The sequence below is a fragment of the Macaca mulatta genome, chromosome 8 (assembly GCF_049350105.2).
Source record: "Macaca mulatta isolate MMU2019108-1 chromosome 8, T2T-MMU8v2.0, whole genome shotgun sequence".
Lineage (NCBI taxonomy): Eukaryota > Metazoa > Chordata > Mammalia > Primates > Cercopithecidae > Macaca > Macaca mulatta.
The window spans coordinates 25,021,532-25,036,127 of NC_133413.1; the positions used below are offsets into that span (position 1 = coordinate 25,021,532).

At 54.3% G+C, this 14,596-nt stretch overlaps 1 protein-coding gene across 6 annotated transcripts in view; it reads right to left on the minus strand.

Moving 5' to 3' along the window:
* Positions 1-894: 894 nt before the first annotated feature.
* LOXL2 (lysyl oxidase like 2) overlaps positions 895-14,596 on the minus strand; it is a 99,178-nt gene continuing 85,476 nt past the window's right edge. For 4 of the 6 annotated variants that reach the window (XM_077943249.1, XM_077943248.1, XM_015144989.3 and 1 more), the window contains 5 exons: positions 13,763-14,006; positions 6,993-7,108; positions 5,745-5,881; positions 2,530-2,641; positions 895-1,830 (listed from right to left, as the gene is read on the minus strand). In XM_077943249.1, coding sequence (XP_077799375.1) covers positions 1,751-1,830; positions 2,530-2,641; positions 5,745-5,881; positions 6,993-7,108; positions 13,763-14,006 — 689 coding nt within the window. In that variant the 3' untranslated portion in view covers positions 895-1,750. Of the gene's footprint in view, positions 1,831-2,529; positions 2,642-5,744; positions 5,882-6,986; positions 7,109-13,762; positions 14,007-14,596 lie in introns of all 6 variants that reach the window. The other 2 variants (XR_013397171.1, XR_013397172.1) reach the window with 1 other exon arrangement.

Here is a 14,596-nt window from a genome sequence, read left to right on the forward strand (position 1 = left end):
TCGCTTTGAAATGTGGTCTGTGGGGGACGCTAGGGGGTGCTGTTCCACCTTGCAGTGCAGGCCTGTGGCTGCTGAAGGAAGGTCACTTGAGGAGCTTGGCTGGGAGGAACCCCGCTAGGCCTGCAGGGCCTTTGTGCACAGCCTGCCCAGTTTTGGGAGCTGGGTTGCACCTGCTGTGTAGCACCTGCCCACACTCCTTTGGCAGTTCAGGTATCCAGCCCGCTGGCCTGTGCTGTGGGACAGTTCTGGGACCCCTGGGCTGGTCCTGGTGTTACCTGTCAGTGCCGGTTCTTGCAGAAATAAACGTGAACAAAGGCAAGAGGTGAGATCTGAATGTGCTCCGATGCCCTCATCGATTGTGGTTTGGGTGGAGTTGGTGCTAAGGTTGTCCTACCTACCCTCTAGTTTGCTGGGTCCTAGCATGCTGTTGACACAAGGGGGAGCCCCTGTGTCTGGGTGAGTGGCTGGTTTGGGCCGGCCACCCCCACCGCCACTGAGAATGGCTGGGAGCCCGTCCTGCGAAAGGATGCCCTCTTGCTTTGAGAAGCTGCCTGGTGGCTGTTTAAATCTAGACTTCCCATCCGACCCTAACATAACTGCTACGCCTCCTGACAAGTTTCAGTAAAAACCACAGGAGTGCAAGAAAGATTATGACCCCTGTTCGCTGCTTTTTGTGATCTTCTTAGACTGCTTCTCCCAGAGGGCAGGAGCTGCCCCTTTTGGAGTCCACTGAAGGAGCCTCCTAGCAGCCACACTGGGCTGGAGGGGATCTGGGGACCCATGTCCACAGAAGGAAAACCATGAATGTATCTGAAGTTCCGCTTCCGGCCACTGAACACGGGAAGTCTGCTGCTCAGGGCCCAGGTGCTGTGGGTCAAAGGAAACACAGACGCGTTTCATAAATCTTTTATTCCAAGTTTCAAGTATGTGTAAGTGTCTGTGATGACACATGGTGCTCAGCGAGCGCCCTGTCACCCAGGACCCTGGTTATAGCACCGTTCAATCAAAAACCCACAGAATTGGAACAATAGGAAGATGAGTCACTTACACAGGTGGGTTGGTTTTTCCTTAGATTTGTACTTCCAAAGGCCCAGATGTCCAATATTAAATGCCAATAAACTTGTGTCTCAAAAGTCTGTGAAAATATAATAATAGTATCCTGAAAAACAAGGTCGGGGGGTGTGGAGAGAGAAGCACCAAGTCTGAGCTCACTGAATCAGAAAACACGTGGCACCATTATCTATGTGACTATAATAGACTAGAGGGTTTCCATGGAAGAGAGGTCTAGATATTCAAGTTTGCTGCAAACGACCTAAGAGGAGGAGAAACAGGATTCGGCCTGACCCTCTCTGGGGGCTGATGAGCCCACATTTGTCCACGTGTCACTGGAGAAGAACACGCCTGCACTGTGTCTGTGGTGAGCTCGGTGGCTTGAATGGGACAAGCTGATGACAACCTGTCTGTGGGCCTCGTCCTGGTCAAGGTTGGCTCTCAGTGCTGCTCCAGCAGCTCCGTGGACAAACCCCAGCCTCCAAGGCCTTCTCAGGCCCCAAGGGTCAGGCAGCAGCCCCCGGTGAGCGACGGAAGGGTCCCCTTCCTCCTGAGCTTGGACACGGCTGCAGGGGTCTGGACGGGGTGGGGGCCGGGCTGGGTGAGGGCGCGGTGGCGTTCGTTCAGACTCAGTTGTTGGGGGAAGTCCCACGGAAGATGTGGTGTGGCCTGAAGACGGGAGATGACCACGCAGATTTCTTTACTGCGGGGAGAGCTGGTTGTTTAAGAGCCCGCTGAAGTGCTCAAACTTTTTTTCCGTCTCTTCGCTGAAGGAACCACCTGAAGAGTGAGAATCGGGGGGAGGGAGTGGGCAAAGGAGGTGCTCAGGCCTTGCCTGACCCTGGTAAGTGGGCCGCTGCCGGGGTCACCTCTGTGTGCCCTCACAAGGACAGGTGCCAGGCGCTGGCCATCTCTAGGGGTGGGCACATGGCAGGTGCTCTGTCAAAGTTGAGTGAACGAGTGAATAAATATAGCGCCTTTAATTTTAACATTTTGCCAAGAGTGAGGCCCATGAATTCTCCTGCAGAGGAAAAAGCTCTGCCTTCCCTCTTGTTCCCCAAGTCCTATCATCCAAGGAAAAAAGTGTCTTTATTGGACACTAGGAATAACCGTGCTTTGCTAGCTTCCAGCTCTTGACAGAAAAACCTGATAGGCAGAGCCCACAGATTGCTGATGCCCACATTTTTGAGGTCACATGCATGATGAGCCAGTGGCCTCGGCTCCAACCCTTAAATAGCCTTGGGGTCTGCGCTGGGCCGGCCCGGTCCTGTACCACCCTCTCTCCATGGCCGGAGCTGGCTGTAAAAACTCAGTCTCCATCCAGGCCTGTGTGTCTGTGGCTTCCGTCCTGAATGTGGAAATGTGATGCTGGCTGCATTCCCTGAGCTCTTTACCCAAATTAGGAAGCTGCCTCTGGGTCCTTAAGAAAGTAGGGCAGCTCCCGCCTGCTTCCTGGAGCGGGGGCGGCCTGGACCTTACCTATGTGGCAGTTGTACATCCAGATGCGGTGGCCGTCATAGCGGCTCCTGCACTTCATGATGTTGTTGGAGTAATCAGATTCTGCAACCTCGAAGTTGGGGTTAATCACAACCTGGGGAGAAGCAGGGCAGAGGAGGCTGCTGGATCCCTCTGTGGCCACCTCCACCCAGGCCCGGGGATCTGCGAGACCAGCGACCTCAGGGAAGGGGAGCGTGGCAGGTGCCGGGACCCAAGAAGGGAGTCTGTGGGTCCCAACAAAGTCCTTGGGGTGGGGCAGAGATGAGTCAGGGAGCACAGGGAGCATGGCCCAGAGGAGGGAGACCCTGCCCTCTGTCCATGGCGGTGTAACACACACCCCTCTACCCAGGGTGGGCCTTTGGAAGGGGGTCACCCCCTCCTGGGAGTTCTGAGGGAGGCAGGAGTTGGGGTCTGGGGAGACCCCAGAAGAAGATGCTGGAGAAGCAGAAGGGTATGGGGAGGACCTGGCAGTGTGGGAAGCGGGAAGAGGGCTGCCTGGGCACTGGAGATGGGACACTCGTCACAGCCATGTGACTGTGGACACGTCCCTTCCTCTCTCTGTGAAATGACGGGTGGGACCTGGGGATCTGTGTCCCTGCCTGTTCTGCTGGGCCAGGGCCTGGCTCTGGGGCTGCTGGAGAAGCCACATCCTCTCCCCGTCCTTCCACCCCTGCCTCTGCATCCCCCCAGCTGCCGGGACTTTGCCCAGAACAGCAGGAATAGGAAGGACATATTCTGAGAGGGTGTCTGTGAGGGGACAGAAAGGGGGAGGTTCGCGGTGAGGACCCGAGGAGAAAAGTGAAAGGGAGGGGGAGGGAGAAGAGACAACAGTGGTGAACAGAGGGGCAGAGGACGCAGATGACAGGCCTTCCCTCAAGGGTCCTGCCACATTTGGAAGGGCTGGGACCCATAGCGTGGGGGCGGGTACAGGCTGCTCGTTCAGGAACATTCTCTAAATTTGGGGCCCCAGAAGGGCCTGGACGTGACCCTTTAACAGGCCACTGGGCTTGCCCAAAGAGGTGCTGTGGGAAGCCAAGGCCAGCCTGGCAGCCAGCCCTGTGTTTTGGCTCCATGGGGCTGTTCTGGGGGCCTGCACCTGGCCCAGCTGGGGTCCTGTCCCTTTAGCTAAGGAGGTACATGCTCCGCTCCGGGGTGGCTTGAGTTTTCTCTTCCACCCAACCATTCTAGCTGCCCCCTCATCCCTGGCCCACACATGGCATGGGGCAAACACAGCTCCACATGCCAAGGCCTCCAGCTGTGCAGGTCCAGGCAGCTCCTCGGCCGCCCAGGCGTCTCCACAGTGCAGCCATGAAGCCGGCTGAGTGCAGCCATGAAGCCGGCTGAATGCAGCAAGGGCTTGTGTTGGGGGCATGAGAGCCAGTGTGACGTGTGGGGTGGAGGTGGGGCTGGCAATCTGTGTCCCCCACTGTCTCACCCCATTCAACTACTGCAGGCTGAAGTCTCACGAGGGCCTGTGGGAAGTGGCTTTAGGTTTCTGTACATCTATGAATCTAGGAAATGATGAGGAAGAGGATAAAGCAGGGGCCACCAGGAGCCAGGAGGCCCCTTCAGCCCTGCCTCTGAGCTCTGCACAGGCCCCTCTGTGTGGAAGGCCACTTCCTTCTTGCCCAGCTCCCTCCTCCCATCCTTCACAGCACCACTGATGTCTGAAATGAAGGCCAGCACTTGTGTCCCGTGAATCCCCAGGTCGGCGCTTGTAGCGCCTAAAGTTCCATGTCTATCTTAAGGGGAATATTTTTTGATTAATTGGAGGTATTAACATGCCCCTAATGAGTCCATTTGCTAATTGTATCATTTAGGGGTTGAGAACACAAAATCAAGAGTTGATATGTCTGGGGTTGTGTGGCTGTGAAAGGAGGGTGATGATGATGCCCCTTCCTTGGGAGATTAAATGAAATAATGGGTTCCCCAGGCTTAGGCAATTCATAGTAGTTATCAAGTGGATGGCACTGGCCAGAATACAGGGAGATACACACTCACCCGGCAAAATGATAGCAAACCTCAAACAGAAACCACCAGGCACTGTAGACGTGCACATGGCCACGGCTACTCATCTTTTAAAATAAATGACTCTCTGGTTAGACCTCTCCAAGTCTGTGGTTCTGGGCTTGTGGCTGGAAAAGTGCTTGGCTGTCTGCTTTCCAGCCTCTGACACTGCCCAGGAATCCTCTGAAAGCCCCTCTGTGGTGACTTCTCTGAAGGTGGTGTTTCTTCAGAGGACTGTCTGTAGGTGGGGACTGTGGGCCAGGCCCTGGGCTGGCTGGATGCCCCCTCAGGAAAGCTTTCAAGGTGGAATGACACATTTCTGGTCATCCACTTTGCCAGCCAACAGGGCAAGCGGGGAAACGAGCTGGGTTGGGATGCAGGAGACAGTGAGAGGCTGAGATAAAGCTTCTGCAGGCGGACGTGCACCCGTGCACCGGCAGAGAGACATTAGGGTCCCCATGCCCCTTGTCTCCCCCAGTCAGAGCCCTGGCCAGAACATGCCGCTGTTTTCAGGAAGGAGGGAAGCCAGGGCCCCCGGTTCCTCCTCAGGGCTGGCCTTCCGCCCAGGTAGAGTATGTGGAAACAAACGCCGGCAACCCCTCTGACAAAGAAGTCACCTGGCCAGTCTGTCTTTCATGTTCCATATTTGATTCTTATAGATTTGCTTTGTATTGAGAACGGCCCCTTCTGCAGATCCTCCTCTATGAGGCAGATATTTCCGGAAGAGCTAAATCATGGACACTTGCGAGCGACTGGCTCTTTATGAGTTTGTTTTCAGTCTTGACAGCACAGACCAAGGCAGGCTAGGGCCATAGGAGAAACAGGGCTGGTGGAGAGAAGAGCTCCATAGGAGACAAGAGGTGTGGGTTGCCTGAGCATCGATGGAATAAACTGGCCGGAGGAGCAAATCTAGCCTGCTGATGAGTTATGACTGGCATGCACCAGGTGTTAACTAAATCAAATGTGAATGTCTCTGGCAGCTCTGGTCCTGTGCACCGCCTAATTCTCAGGCCCCTATGCCTGACATCGTTGGGTTAACTGATGGACTGTGATGGCCTCTGGGGGTAGCACCTTGCCCTTTAGACAGACTGACTCCCATGCCCCTGTGTGGACACCAGTGGGAAGGAGCCTGTGGAGGTGGCCTCCCCTCCTCCCCCTGGAGGGCTGGAACCCCTTCCTGCCCACCTCACCTGGAACAGGTAGTCTCCAGGGGGCACGTCAGTGATGTCAATCCACTGGCAGTCAATGTCATGGCGGTACATGTCCCAGCAGCCCATGGTGATACCCTGATCGCCGAAGTTGGCGCACTCGTAATTCTTCTGGATATCTGCAGGTGGGGCAGAGGGGAGCTCATCACCAGGGAACCATGGCCCCACTGCCGTGCCCTCTTCCTGCTCCCAAGGCCGCCTCCACTGCTTCATCTGGGCTCAGCATCCCACCCCACTGTGTGGGCTGCTCATCTGTTATCATTTCAATAGAACCCCCCAATCAGTTCCCTACCCACATCCTGCCTCTTCCCTCAGGCCAGGCTCAAGGTCCCCTTCCTCCATGAAGCCCTCCCTGACTACTCTGATCCACCCTCGCCTTTCTGTGATATCCTCAGCCTAGGGATAACTGCATGTGTGTGCACTGGGGAAATCTCTGGTGCCTGTGGTTTAGCATAACATGCGGGTCATACTGTCTGTCTCCTCTAGAGGATCAGCAGGTAGAGTGTAGGCCCATGTCTCTGACACTCACATGTTATCTGCACATGGTAAGAGGTCAAAACCTGTCTGCTGTGTGATTTCACGGCAAGTCAGTGGCGGGCCGCTTCAATGAAGAACAAATTAAACACACATTTATTGAGAAGCTGCCATGCCTGGACACTGCTGTAAACAGTGGGTCTAGCAAGAAAAACTGACATGTCTCCCCATGAAGAGCCCCCAGGGCTGCAGGTGCACTAACGGGTGATCACAGGGCAGGTGTAGTGACCTACTAGAAGTGTGAGCAGAGTGCCACTCCTGCCTGGAGGCGCGATTTAGAGGGGGCATCTGAGTTAGAATTGAAGGGTGAGAGCCTGGTATGGTAGGGACACTTGGCATTGGGACACCAGAAAAAGGTTGGTGGCAGCCAGAGTGGGAGGGGCATTGAGATCAGGGTCTGGGCTGCTGAGCCCAGATGAAGCAGGGTCCTGAGGCCTGGATCTTGTCCAGGAGGCCCTGTGGACCGACCAGTGCCTGTCAGCACACCTCTGGGGAATCCGGGTGCCCCTGGAACCAGGTCATGCCCATGCCTCCAGCACCTCACTATAACTAAGGAAGGTTCAGGTGGGGAAAGGTGGCAGTGGTCAGAGTGACACAGGGTCAGTGCCAGGCCTGGGCTCCAGTCAGGTGATCGTGGAGACAGGGGCATTCGAGTCCCTCTGAGGCCCCCCATCCCCCCACTCCGCCCACAGATACCTCCTTCACATTCTGTGTCCTCCAAGCAGAAGCTGGCCTTGTGACCCTCTGCCACCTTGGTGCCGTTGAGGTTCAGCAGGTCGTAGTGGGTGAACACCTCCATGCTGTGGTAGTGCCTGGAGTGAGAGAGAGATGGCCTGGAGGTCAGTTTCTGGAGCAACTGCTGCTTGCAAGCAGAGGCCTGGCTGGCGATTTGCCTCTGGGAATACTTCGAGGGGACCAGAGGGGGCCGGGTGGGGAGAGGAGTGGATAAGAGGCCTGAGGAAAGGAAAGCTGGTGCTTCGGAGGCAGCTGCAGGGCTCTGAGGTCAGACCACTGCTCACCTTGCTAAGCCTCTGTCCTCTCCTCCGCTGAATGGGAATGACTGTTGTAATGCATGGGTGCTGTGGGTACTGGGGAGGTAGCGATTAGCCGGCACTGCATATGATAAGCACAGAACTCCAGCTATTGTTTTTAATAAGCGCGCAACTGGCTCTCCACAGCCCCTTTCTGTTTGATGCACTTTCTTCCGGGTAATTAAAAAAACCCACATTTTGATGTCTTTTGAAATGGAATAGGGTAGGGAGAAAAACCAAAGGGGAGGAGGCATGATTAAGGGGGAGAAGCAGAAAGAACAGGAGCAGTAAGGAATAGAACGTGTGGACATGCAGGTGCCCCAAGGTCGCGCCTGCGCTTCAGACCCAGTCAGGAAGGGCCTGCAGCTTCGCCTCCAGCCCTGGGAGGTGAGCAGCGAGTGTGCAAATAAAGCAGGGAGGAGCAGAAAGACAGCCGGGAGGCCCTCTGGGAAGGAGACATTGACTCATCCTCGGGGGCACACACTAGCAGCAAAGGGAGGCACATCCCTGGGGGTTCTGGGAGTTCTGCAGGAGAGCTTGTGCAAGCAGGCTGCAAATCCCTCGCCGCTGGTTTACATAACGGAACGCTCCCTCTCTTCCCTCGGGAGGAATTGAGAACAGATGCAGTCTTGGAACATATGTGCTTGGTTTAGAATAGCCCTTGGTTCAGAATAAACAAGGGAAACGGGGCTGGGGCTGTCGCCTGTTGCTGCGGGGCCTTCCCGAAGCCTGCACTGCCCAGGCCCGGGGCTGAAGGAAGCAGGTTGTCTTAGCCTGATCCCAGCCTCCAACGGGCACGTCGCCAAGTGTCTGCAACTATTCCTATACGCTTGTCTCTGCCATCACAGGGACATTTGGAAAAAGGGGGAAACTGAGGAACGAGGTGCCAAGTCATGGGAGCAGAGTCCCCTGCTTTGCTGGTGCAGGATCTGAGCCTCCTCTTTGGCAAAGGGGAGAGGGTGGCTTTGCCTGCTCTTGGGGCTGCAAGATTGAGTAATATGAATGGCGTCAAATAACTAACACGAGGCTGGTAGCACATGAGTACTCAAGATTTGACATACCTGTCCCCTTCCTTGTGACACTCCCATCATAGCAGTCACAGTAGCAGGATTTTTATTACCTCTACTACCACTGCTGCTACGACTCCGAGGCCGGCGGGAGCTCCTCACTTCCCCAGCCCCCTGCCCTTGGCCTCAGGTTCCCTCTGCTGTGAACGGGTGGTGGTGGGGGCACGGGGAAGACAGCAATGAACAGGATAGGTTTCCTGCGAGGAAATTCGAGGCTCTTTTCCCTTCCTCCTGCATTTGTCTGTGCTAAAAATATCAGGAGTTGCTAAGTTGGGCTTCCCTCGGTCACTCATGTTTCTGGGTAAAATGATGCTGAGCCTGAGCTCCAGAGAACATTCACAAGGAGGCATTTTGTGGCCGTGGAAGTGACGACTTTGAGAAAGTCTATTTTGGCTTCTTGAAGGAGCAAGAAGAGACATGAGGTCTGACTCACTGCCTAAAAAATGTCTGCATCGCTCAGAGAGGGGCTTATGTGACCATGTTTACCGGCTGGAAAGACTGAAGAGAAATAGGTTGATGCTCCGTTGTCTAAACAGAATTCAGACGGAGCGCACAGACGGACTCTTGTAAGGCTGACCCCATCCCGCTCCTCAGCTTCCTGCAGACTTGATTTAAATCTTCCCTAGCTTCAGTTTTTCCCCTGCAAACACTCAAGAGGGGAACAGCTGGTTTTATGGTCTCCCAATTTTCCCTGGCTTCTGTCCGGGGCATCTTCGCTTTGCCTCTCAGGCGTATGCAGTCATCCCTCCCTAGAGCCACATCTCCTTCCCAGCTGCCTGGATTAGAGCCTAGAGCCCCACCGCCCCCGCCACCAGCACTACCCACCCATGCCCCCCAGGAAATACAGAGCAGGACTCTGGGAAATGGGATGGTGAGTCCTGGCGAGGAAGGTATTCCTCCTCTTCCCAGGCTGAGCTGTCGTGACCCTTGGACGGTTAGGAGGGGACTGGATCCCTGGGGTAGTTAGGGAAGCGTGGACTTGGAAGGAAAATCCAGAACGCTAAGGGGAGAGAGAGCCTGACGCTTGGCGGAGGTCACTGTGATCCGGACAAAAGGAGACACGGCCTTCTACCGTGAGAGTCCAGAGCTCAATGCTTTTTTGTTTTTGTTTTTTTTTGAGATGGAGTCTCACTGTCACCCAGGCTGGAGTGCAGTGGTGCGATCTCGGCTCACTGCAACCTCCGCCTTCCGGGTTCAAGCAATTCTCCTGCCACAGCCTCCTGAGTAGTTGGGACTACAGTGCATACCACCATGCCTGGCAAATTTTTGTATTTTTAGTAGAGATGGGGTTTCACCATGTTGGCCAGGCTGGTCTTGAACTCCTGACCTCAAGTGATCCACCCGCCTCGGTCTCCCAAAGTGCTGGGATTACAGGTGTGAGCCACTGTGTCCAGCCCAGAGCTCAGTGTTTTAAGACATGGCACTCGTCAAGGGAGCAGGTGTTGGATGCAAAACGGATGGCAGATAAAGCTGGTACAGAGAAAGATGGGAGAAGCAGGTATGTTCTTTGCTGTCCTAGGTCGTTGGTGGCCCCAATCAAACTCCCAGTCAGAAGCTCCGTGCCCTTTACAGAGGAGATACTTGCGCTCTACATCTTTTCCCACCCCAGCCACGTGCCCCCAGGGCATCCGGAAGGGACAGTCCTGGAGGCGCTCTGCCACAGTGGGGACAACACTCCTGTCCTCGTTTCAGAGAACGCTGGGGATGCTTCCATCCCGGGAGGAGATGCCAGAAAGGCAGAGGCCCTTCTGCTCGCTCCACTCTGCCATCCCCCTGTGCCAAGCAGCTTGGCAGGAGCAAGCCCCACAGATGAGATGAGGGCCTCAGATTGGCTCCCAGGGGCCACATCACATCTATGGGCTTTGATCCTCCCAGGAAGCTGCGCCGCACATGTGGTAGGCAGGGTGGAGTGAAAGGGCGTCTCTCCTCTTTGCAGCCATGCCACCCCTGACCCGGAGGACTGTCATCTGAGCTGCAGCCCATTCCCCCTGCTTCTCCAACTCCTAGCTCCTCTCCTGGGGCTCCCCCAAGGTGGGAGAGCCAAGCCCCTCGGCCTGTGGAGCCTGTTGTGCATCTGTGCCCCATGCTCTGTCCTGTCAGAACCGTGGCACATCGTGCCAGTTGAGCAGCGGTGGCCCCACAAGAGGCAGGAGAGAGATGCATGGAGACCATCGGCCAGGGCACAGTGCACATGAGAGAAAATAACTCTGGGGGCACTTTCCTCCAGGTCTGGTTGTCGAGGACATTTCCAAGGGGGCCAATCTTTGTGTTTCAGTCGAGGGCTTTCAAAGAACAGAGCTCTCTTCCCCGAGGTAGCATCAATTAAACTGGAAATGGCTTTTTTTCCCCATTCCCACTAATTTGAGCCAGGGTTCTCAAGCCTGGCTCCAGATGGCCTTCAGAGTGTCTGCAAATCTGCTGACATAGGCTATTAAACTTCTAGAAATATTTGTTTTGAGCAGAGGAAGAGCCAGCTCTCATCAGCTTCCAAAAAGAACCCAACAGTGGTTTGAGGCCAGGATCCTGTTCCTCCCACAGCACCTGGAGAAGTCACGTGGAGCTCAAGGGACTCCTCTTAAGGTTCCTAGGATCTTATGGTCATCGTTTCTCAGCTATGGACCAGGAGGGGGAGACCAGAAGGTACATGTGCTCAGCATGTCCTTCCTTCCCCTCCCATCCCCTCCCAAGCCATTGACTGGAACATCTGTAAACAAAGAAATAAAATAGACCACAGGAAAAGCGGGGGTGGAGGGGGTGGGGGGTGGCGGGGAGCAGGCAGGGAGCCAGAGTCCCCAGATCAGAAGAACATTTCCAGGATGTCACCATGTGCCTATTCTTAGAGGAGACCGATTCCTTGGAGAGTAAGTACATGGCACAGGGAGGTTCCTACCATGTAATCTCTGGGTGGGCCGCCATATGCAGGGCTGGGATGCAATTATCTTCTGCTTATAGACCCATAGGCAGCGTCAGCCCCTGCCGCCCAGGGCTTCCACCCACACGTTCCCCAAAGGGAGCCAAGCACCGATACCGTCATGACTTGAACTCTACTGACTTACGCCCTGAAGAAGACTGACGTACTTCTCTATAAAGACCACACTTTCTTGGGCTAATTAGGACGTTCAGAACGTTCAACTGTTTGAACGGAAAATCAGCACCCCTGAATTCTACCACAGTCCTTCCTTGGGAGACTAGTGGAACAACTCTATCCCCAAACTGATTTGAATGGAACCAGATCATCAGTTGCGACATGAAAATAAAATAAAATAAAATAAAAGCCAAAGATAGATTTCTTTTTTTTTTTTTTTTTTTTTTTTTGAGACGGAGTCTCGCTCTGTCGCCCAGGCTGGAGTGCAGTGGCGCGATCTCGGCTCACTGCAAGCTCTACCTCCCGGGTTCACGCCATTCTCCCGCCTCAGCCTCCGAGTAGCTGGGACTACAGGCGCCCGCCACCACGCCCGGCTAGTTTTTTGTATTTTTAGTAGAGACGGGGTTTCACCATGTTAGCCAGGATGGTCTCGATCTCCTGACCTCGTGATCCACCCGCCTCGGCCTCCCAAAGTGCTGGGATTACAGGCTTGAGCCACCGCGCCCGGCCCCAAAGATAGATTTCTGATGAAGAGTCAGCAGACAAAAAAGAAAGAGCATGTGGTTTGGAGTCAGATAGGCACGAGCCGGGATCCCTGCTCTCTGCAACTCCTAGCGTTATCTTGGGCAAGAGATAACTCCAAGCCTCTGTGTCCTTTTCTAGGAAAATGAGGGTTCCCTGGGCCTGACACTTAGAAGGGGGCAGGACATGTTAGTTCTGCCCGTAACAGTGATGACCACATTCCAGAGCTGCAGCGGAGCCTCAGCATCATCTAGACAAGGGCTTCTCAGACTTCAGTGTGCACACGGTCACCTGAGAATCCCGCTAAATGCAGATGCTGATGCGTAGGTCTGCAACGGGCCCTGGGATTGAGCAGGTGCCAGGCTCTCAGGTGGTGGCAGATACCTCTGGTCCAAGGACCTCACTTTGAGAAGCAGGGATGTGGTGCAAAGGCTCGGTTGTATAGATGGGCCATCCAAGTGTGGGGAAGGGCAATGACTAGGCCACATCTGTAGCCCCTCGGGGGCTTCCTGCTGTATTGAGTGGTAGAGGCCTCTCTCCCTTCCTTTCCTGGAGTGTGCCTGCTTCTCTTCCCTCTATGCACTCAGCTCAGGTCTGAGCAAGAAAATCCCTGGACAGGCAGAGCCAGCAGGTTCTGGATTAGATTAAGAGTCCAGGCAAAAAAGGGAAAACAAAGAAACAAGGGAAGGTAAGAGGATGAGCATATGGCTTGTGGTGGCTCTAGCCAGGGTTGGCTGTGGGATTTCACCCTGTTCTTCTGTCCTTGTCTGGGATTTGCAGCACTGGGATCAGGTCCACAGACTGACAGAGCTGGAAGGGACAGGCGAGGTCCCAGGTGATGTGGCCCAGCTGACCCGACATTATGCAGCTGGCTAGAAGCATGGGCTGCGTTTAGAGACCAAGTCTCAGGACTCTTGGGCCTAGACTTCAGTCTCCACATCCATTGTCTTCCTAGAGGTATTTAAAATACATACCAGTACATGGAATATATAAATAAATACATATATAAACATATATAAATATAAAAATATAAATATATATATATATATATATATATATATATATATATATATACACACACACACATATTTTTTGAGACAGAGTCTAGCTCTGTCGCCTAGGCTAGAGTGTGGTGGCATGATCTCAGCTCACAGCAACCGCCGCCTCCCGGGTTCACGCCATTCTCCTGCCTCAGCCTCCCGAGTAGCTGGGACTACAGGCGCCCGCCACCTCGCCCGGCTAATTTTTTTTATTTTTAGTAGAGACGGGGTTTCACCGTGTTAGCCAGGATGGTCTCGATCTCCTGACCTCGTGATCTGCCCACCTCGGCCTCCCAAAGTGCTGGGATTATAGGCGTGAGCCACCGCGCCAGGCTGGGAATATTTCTAAAGGAACTCAGAGTCCAACAACTGCAGAGCCTGGAGTACCTGGCAGCGCACAAACCTGTGGACACACTTGGAAACCATGGGCTGAAGGTCAACAAGGAGGGTATGGGCGCTCAACACAAAGTGTGTTTCCTGATGTTAGAAGTGTTGGAGGCAGGAAGAAGGGGCGGCAGGCCAGGGGAACTTGGAGTGGAGAATGGCTTCGGGAAATGTGACAGCCAGTGTGGCAGACGCAAGCCCCCCACTTAGGAGGATCCTATCTCCAGGCCATGCAGCCTCTTGGCTCTAAGTGACCCTAGCAACTCTGAACTCCCATCTGGGGCCCGCAAGACGTCCACCGGGCAGCTTAGCGGGGAGGGTGGTGAGCCAGGCCTACCTGTGACAGTCATGCCAGATCCACGCGTGGCGGCCGTTCTTGGGCCGGAAGTCGGACTGGCCATTGTTGTGGATCTGGGAGGAGAAGCGCAGGAGCCGGCGGTAGCCCGTGGTGGGGTTGGTCTGTGCGGCTGAGGCCGAGAGGCAGTTCTCTTCCATGGCACACTGCAGCATGAACATGGGCCGGTCCTCCAGGTAGGTGGTCTGCTGCACCATCTCCGCATTGAGGACCAGGTCTGGGGCGGCTGCGGAGGATGGCATGCTGGTCAACAAGGCAAGAGACCCCTCCCCAGGGCTCCCACTTCTGAGTCTTGAGCTGGGACACACCCCTCTCCTGCCTACCACCACCTTCTGGAATGGCTCGAGGGCTCCTCAAGGTTACCTTCTTGTTTAGCAAGACCCTAAATTCCTCTTTCCCTCTGCTGTGAGTCCTCTTTGACAACTCTTCAGTTATCGGTGCAGATGAGCCAGATGTTGAAATTTCCAGCTAAGCACAGACCATGGTATGTTAACAGATCCCGTGCCTCGTGAGCACTGAATGTGAGTGAGGAGCACACGGGGGTTGATTATATTATTCTACTTTCAAGTGGCTTCAAATTTTCAATAACAAAATGCAACAAACAACAGTAACGATGTGATTGTTCTACCCAGAGAGAAAGAACACCTCTCATACCTTGGTCTGCTTCTTCTGGAAATGATATATTTTCCAACATGTATAATATTGTATGTAGAGTTATGGTGTGCTAATACTGTTTCCCTTAAAATCCATCTTGTCATATTTTCACGTTGACATATATCCATTACAGCACACTCATTTCATGGCTACATAATATTT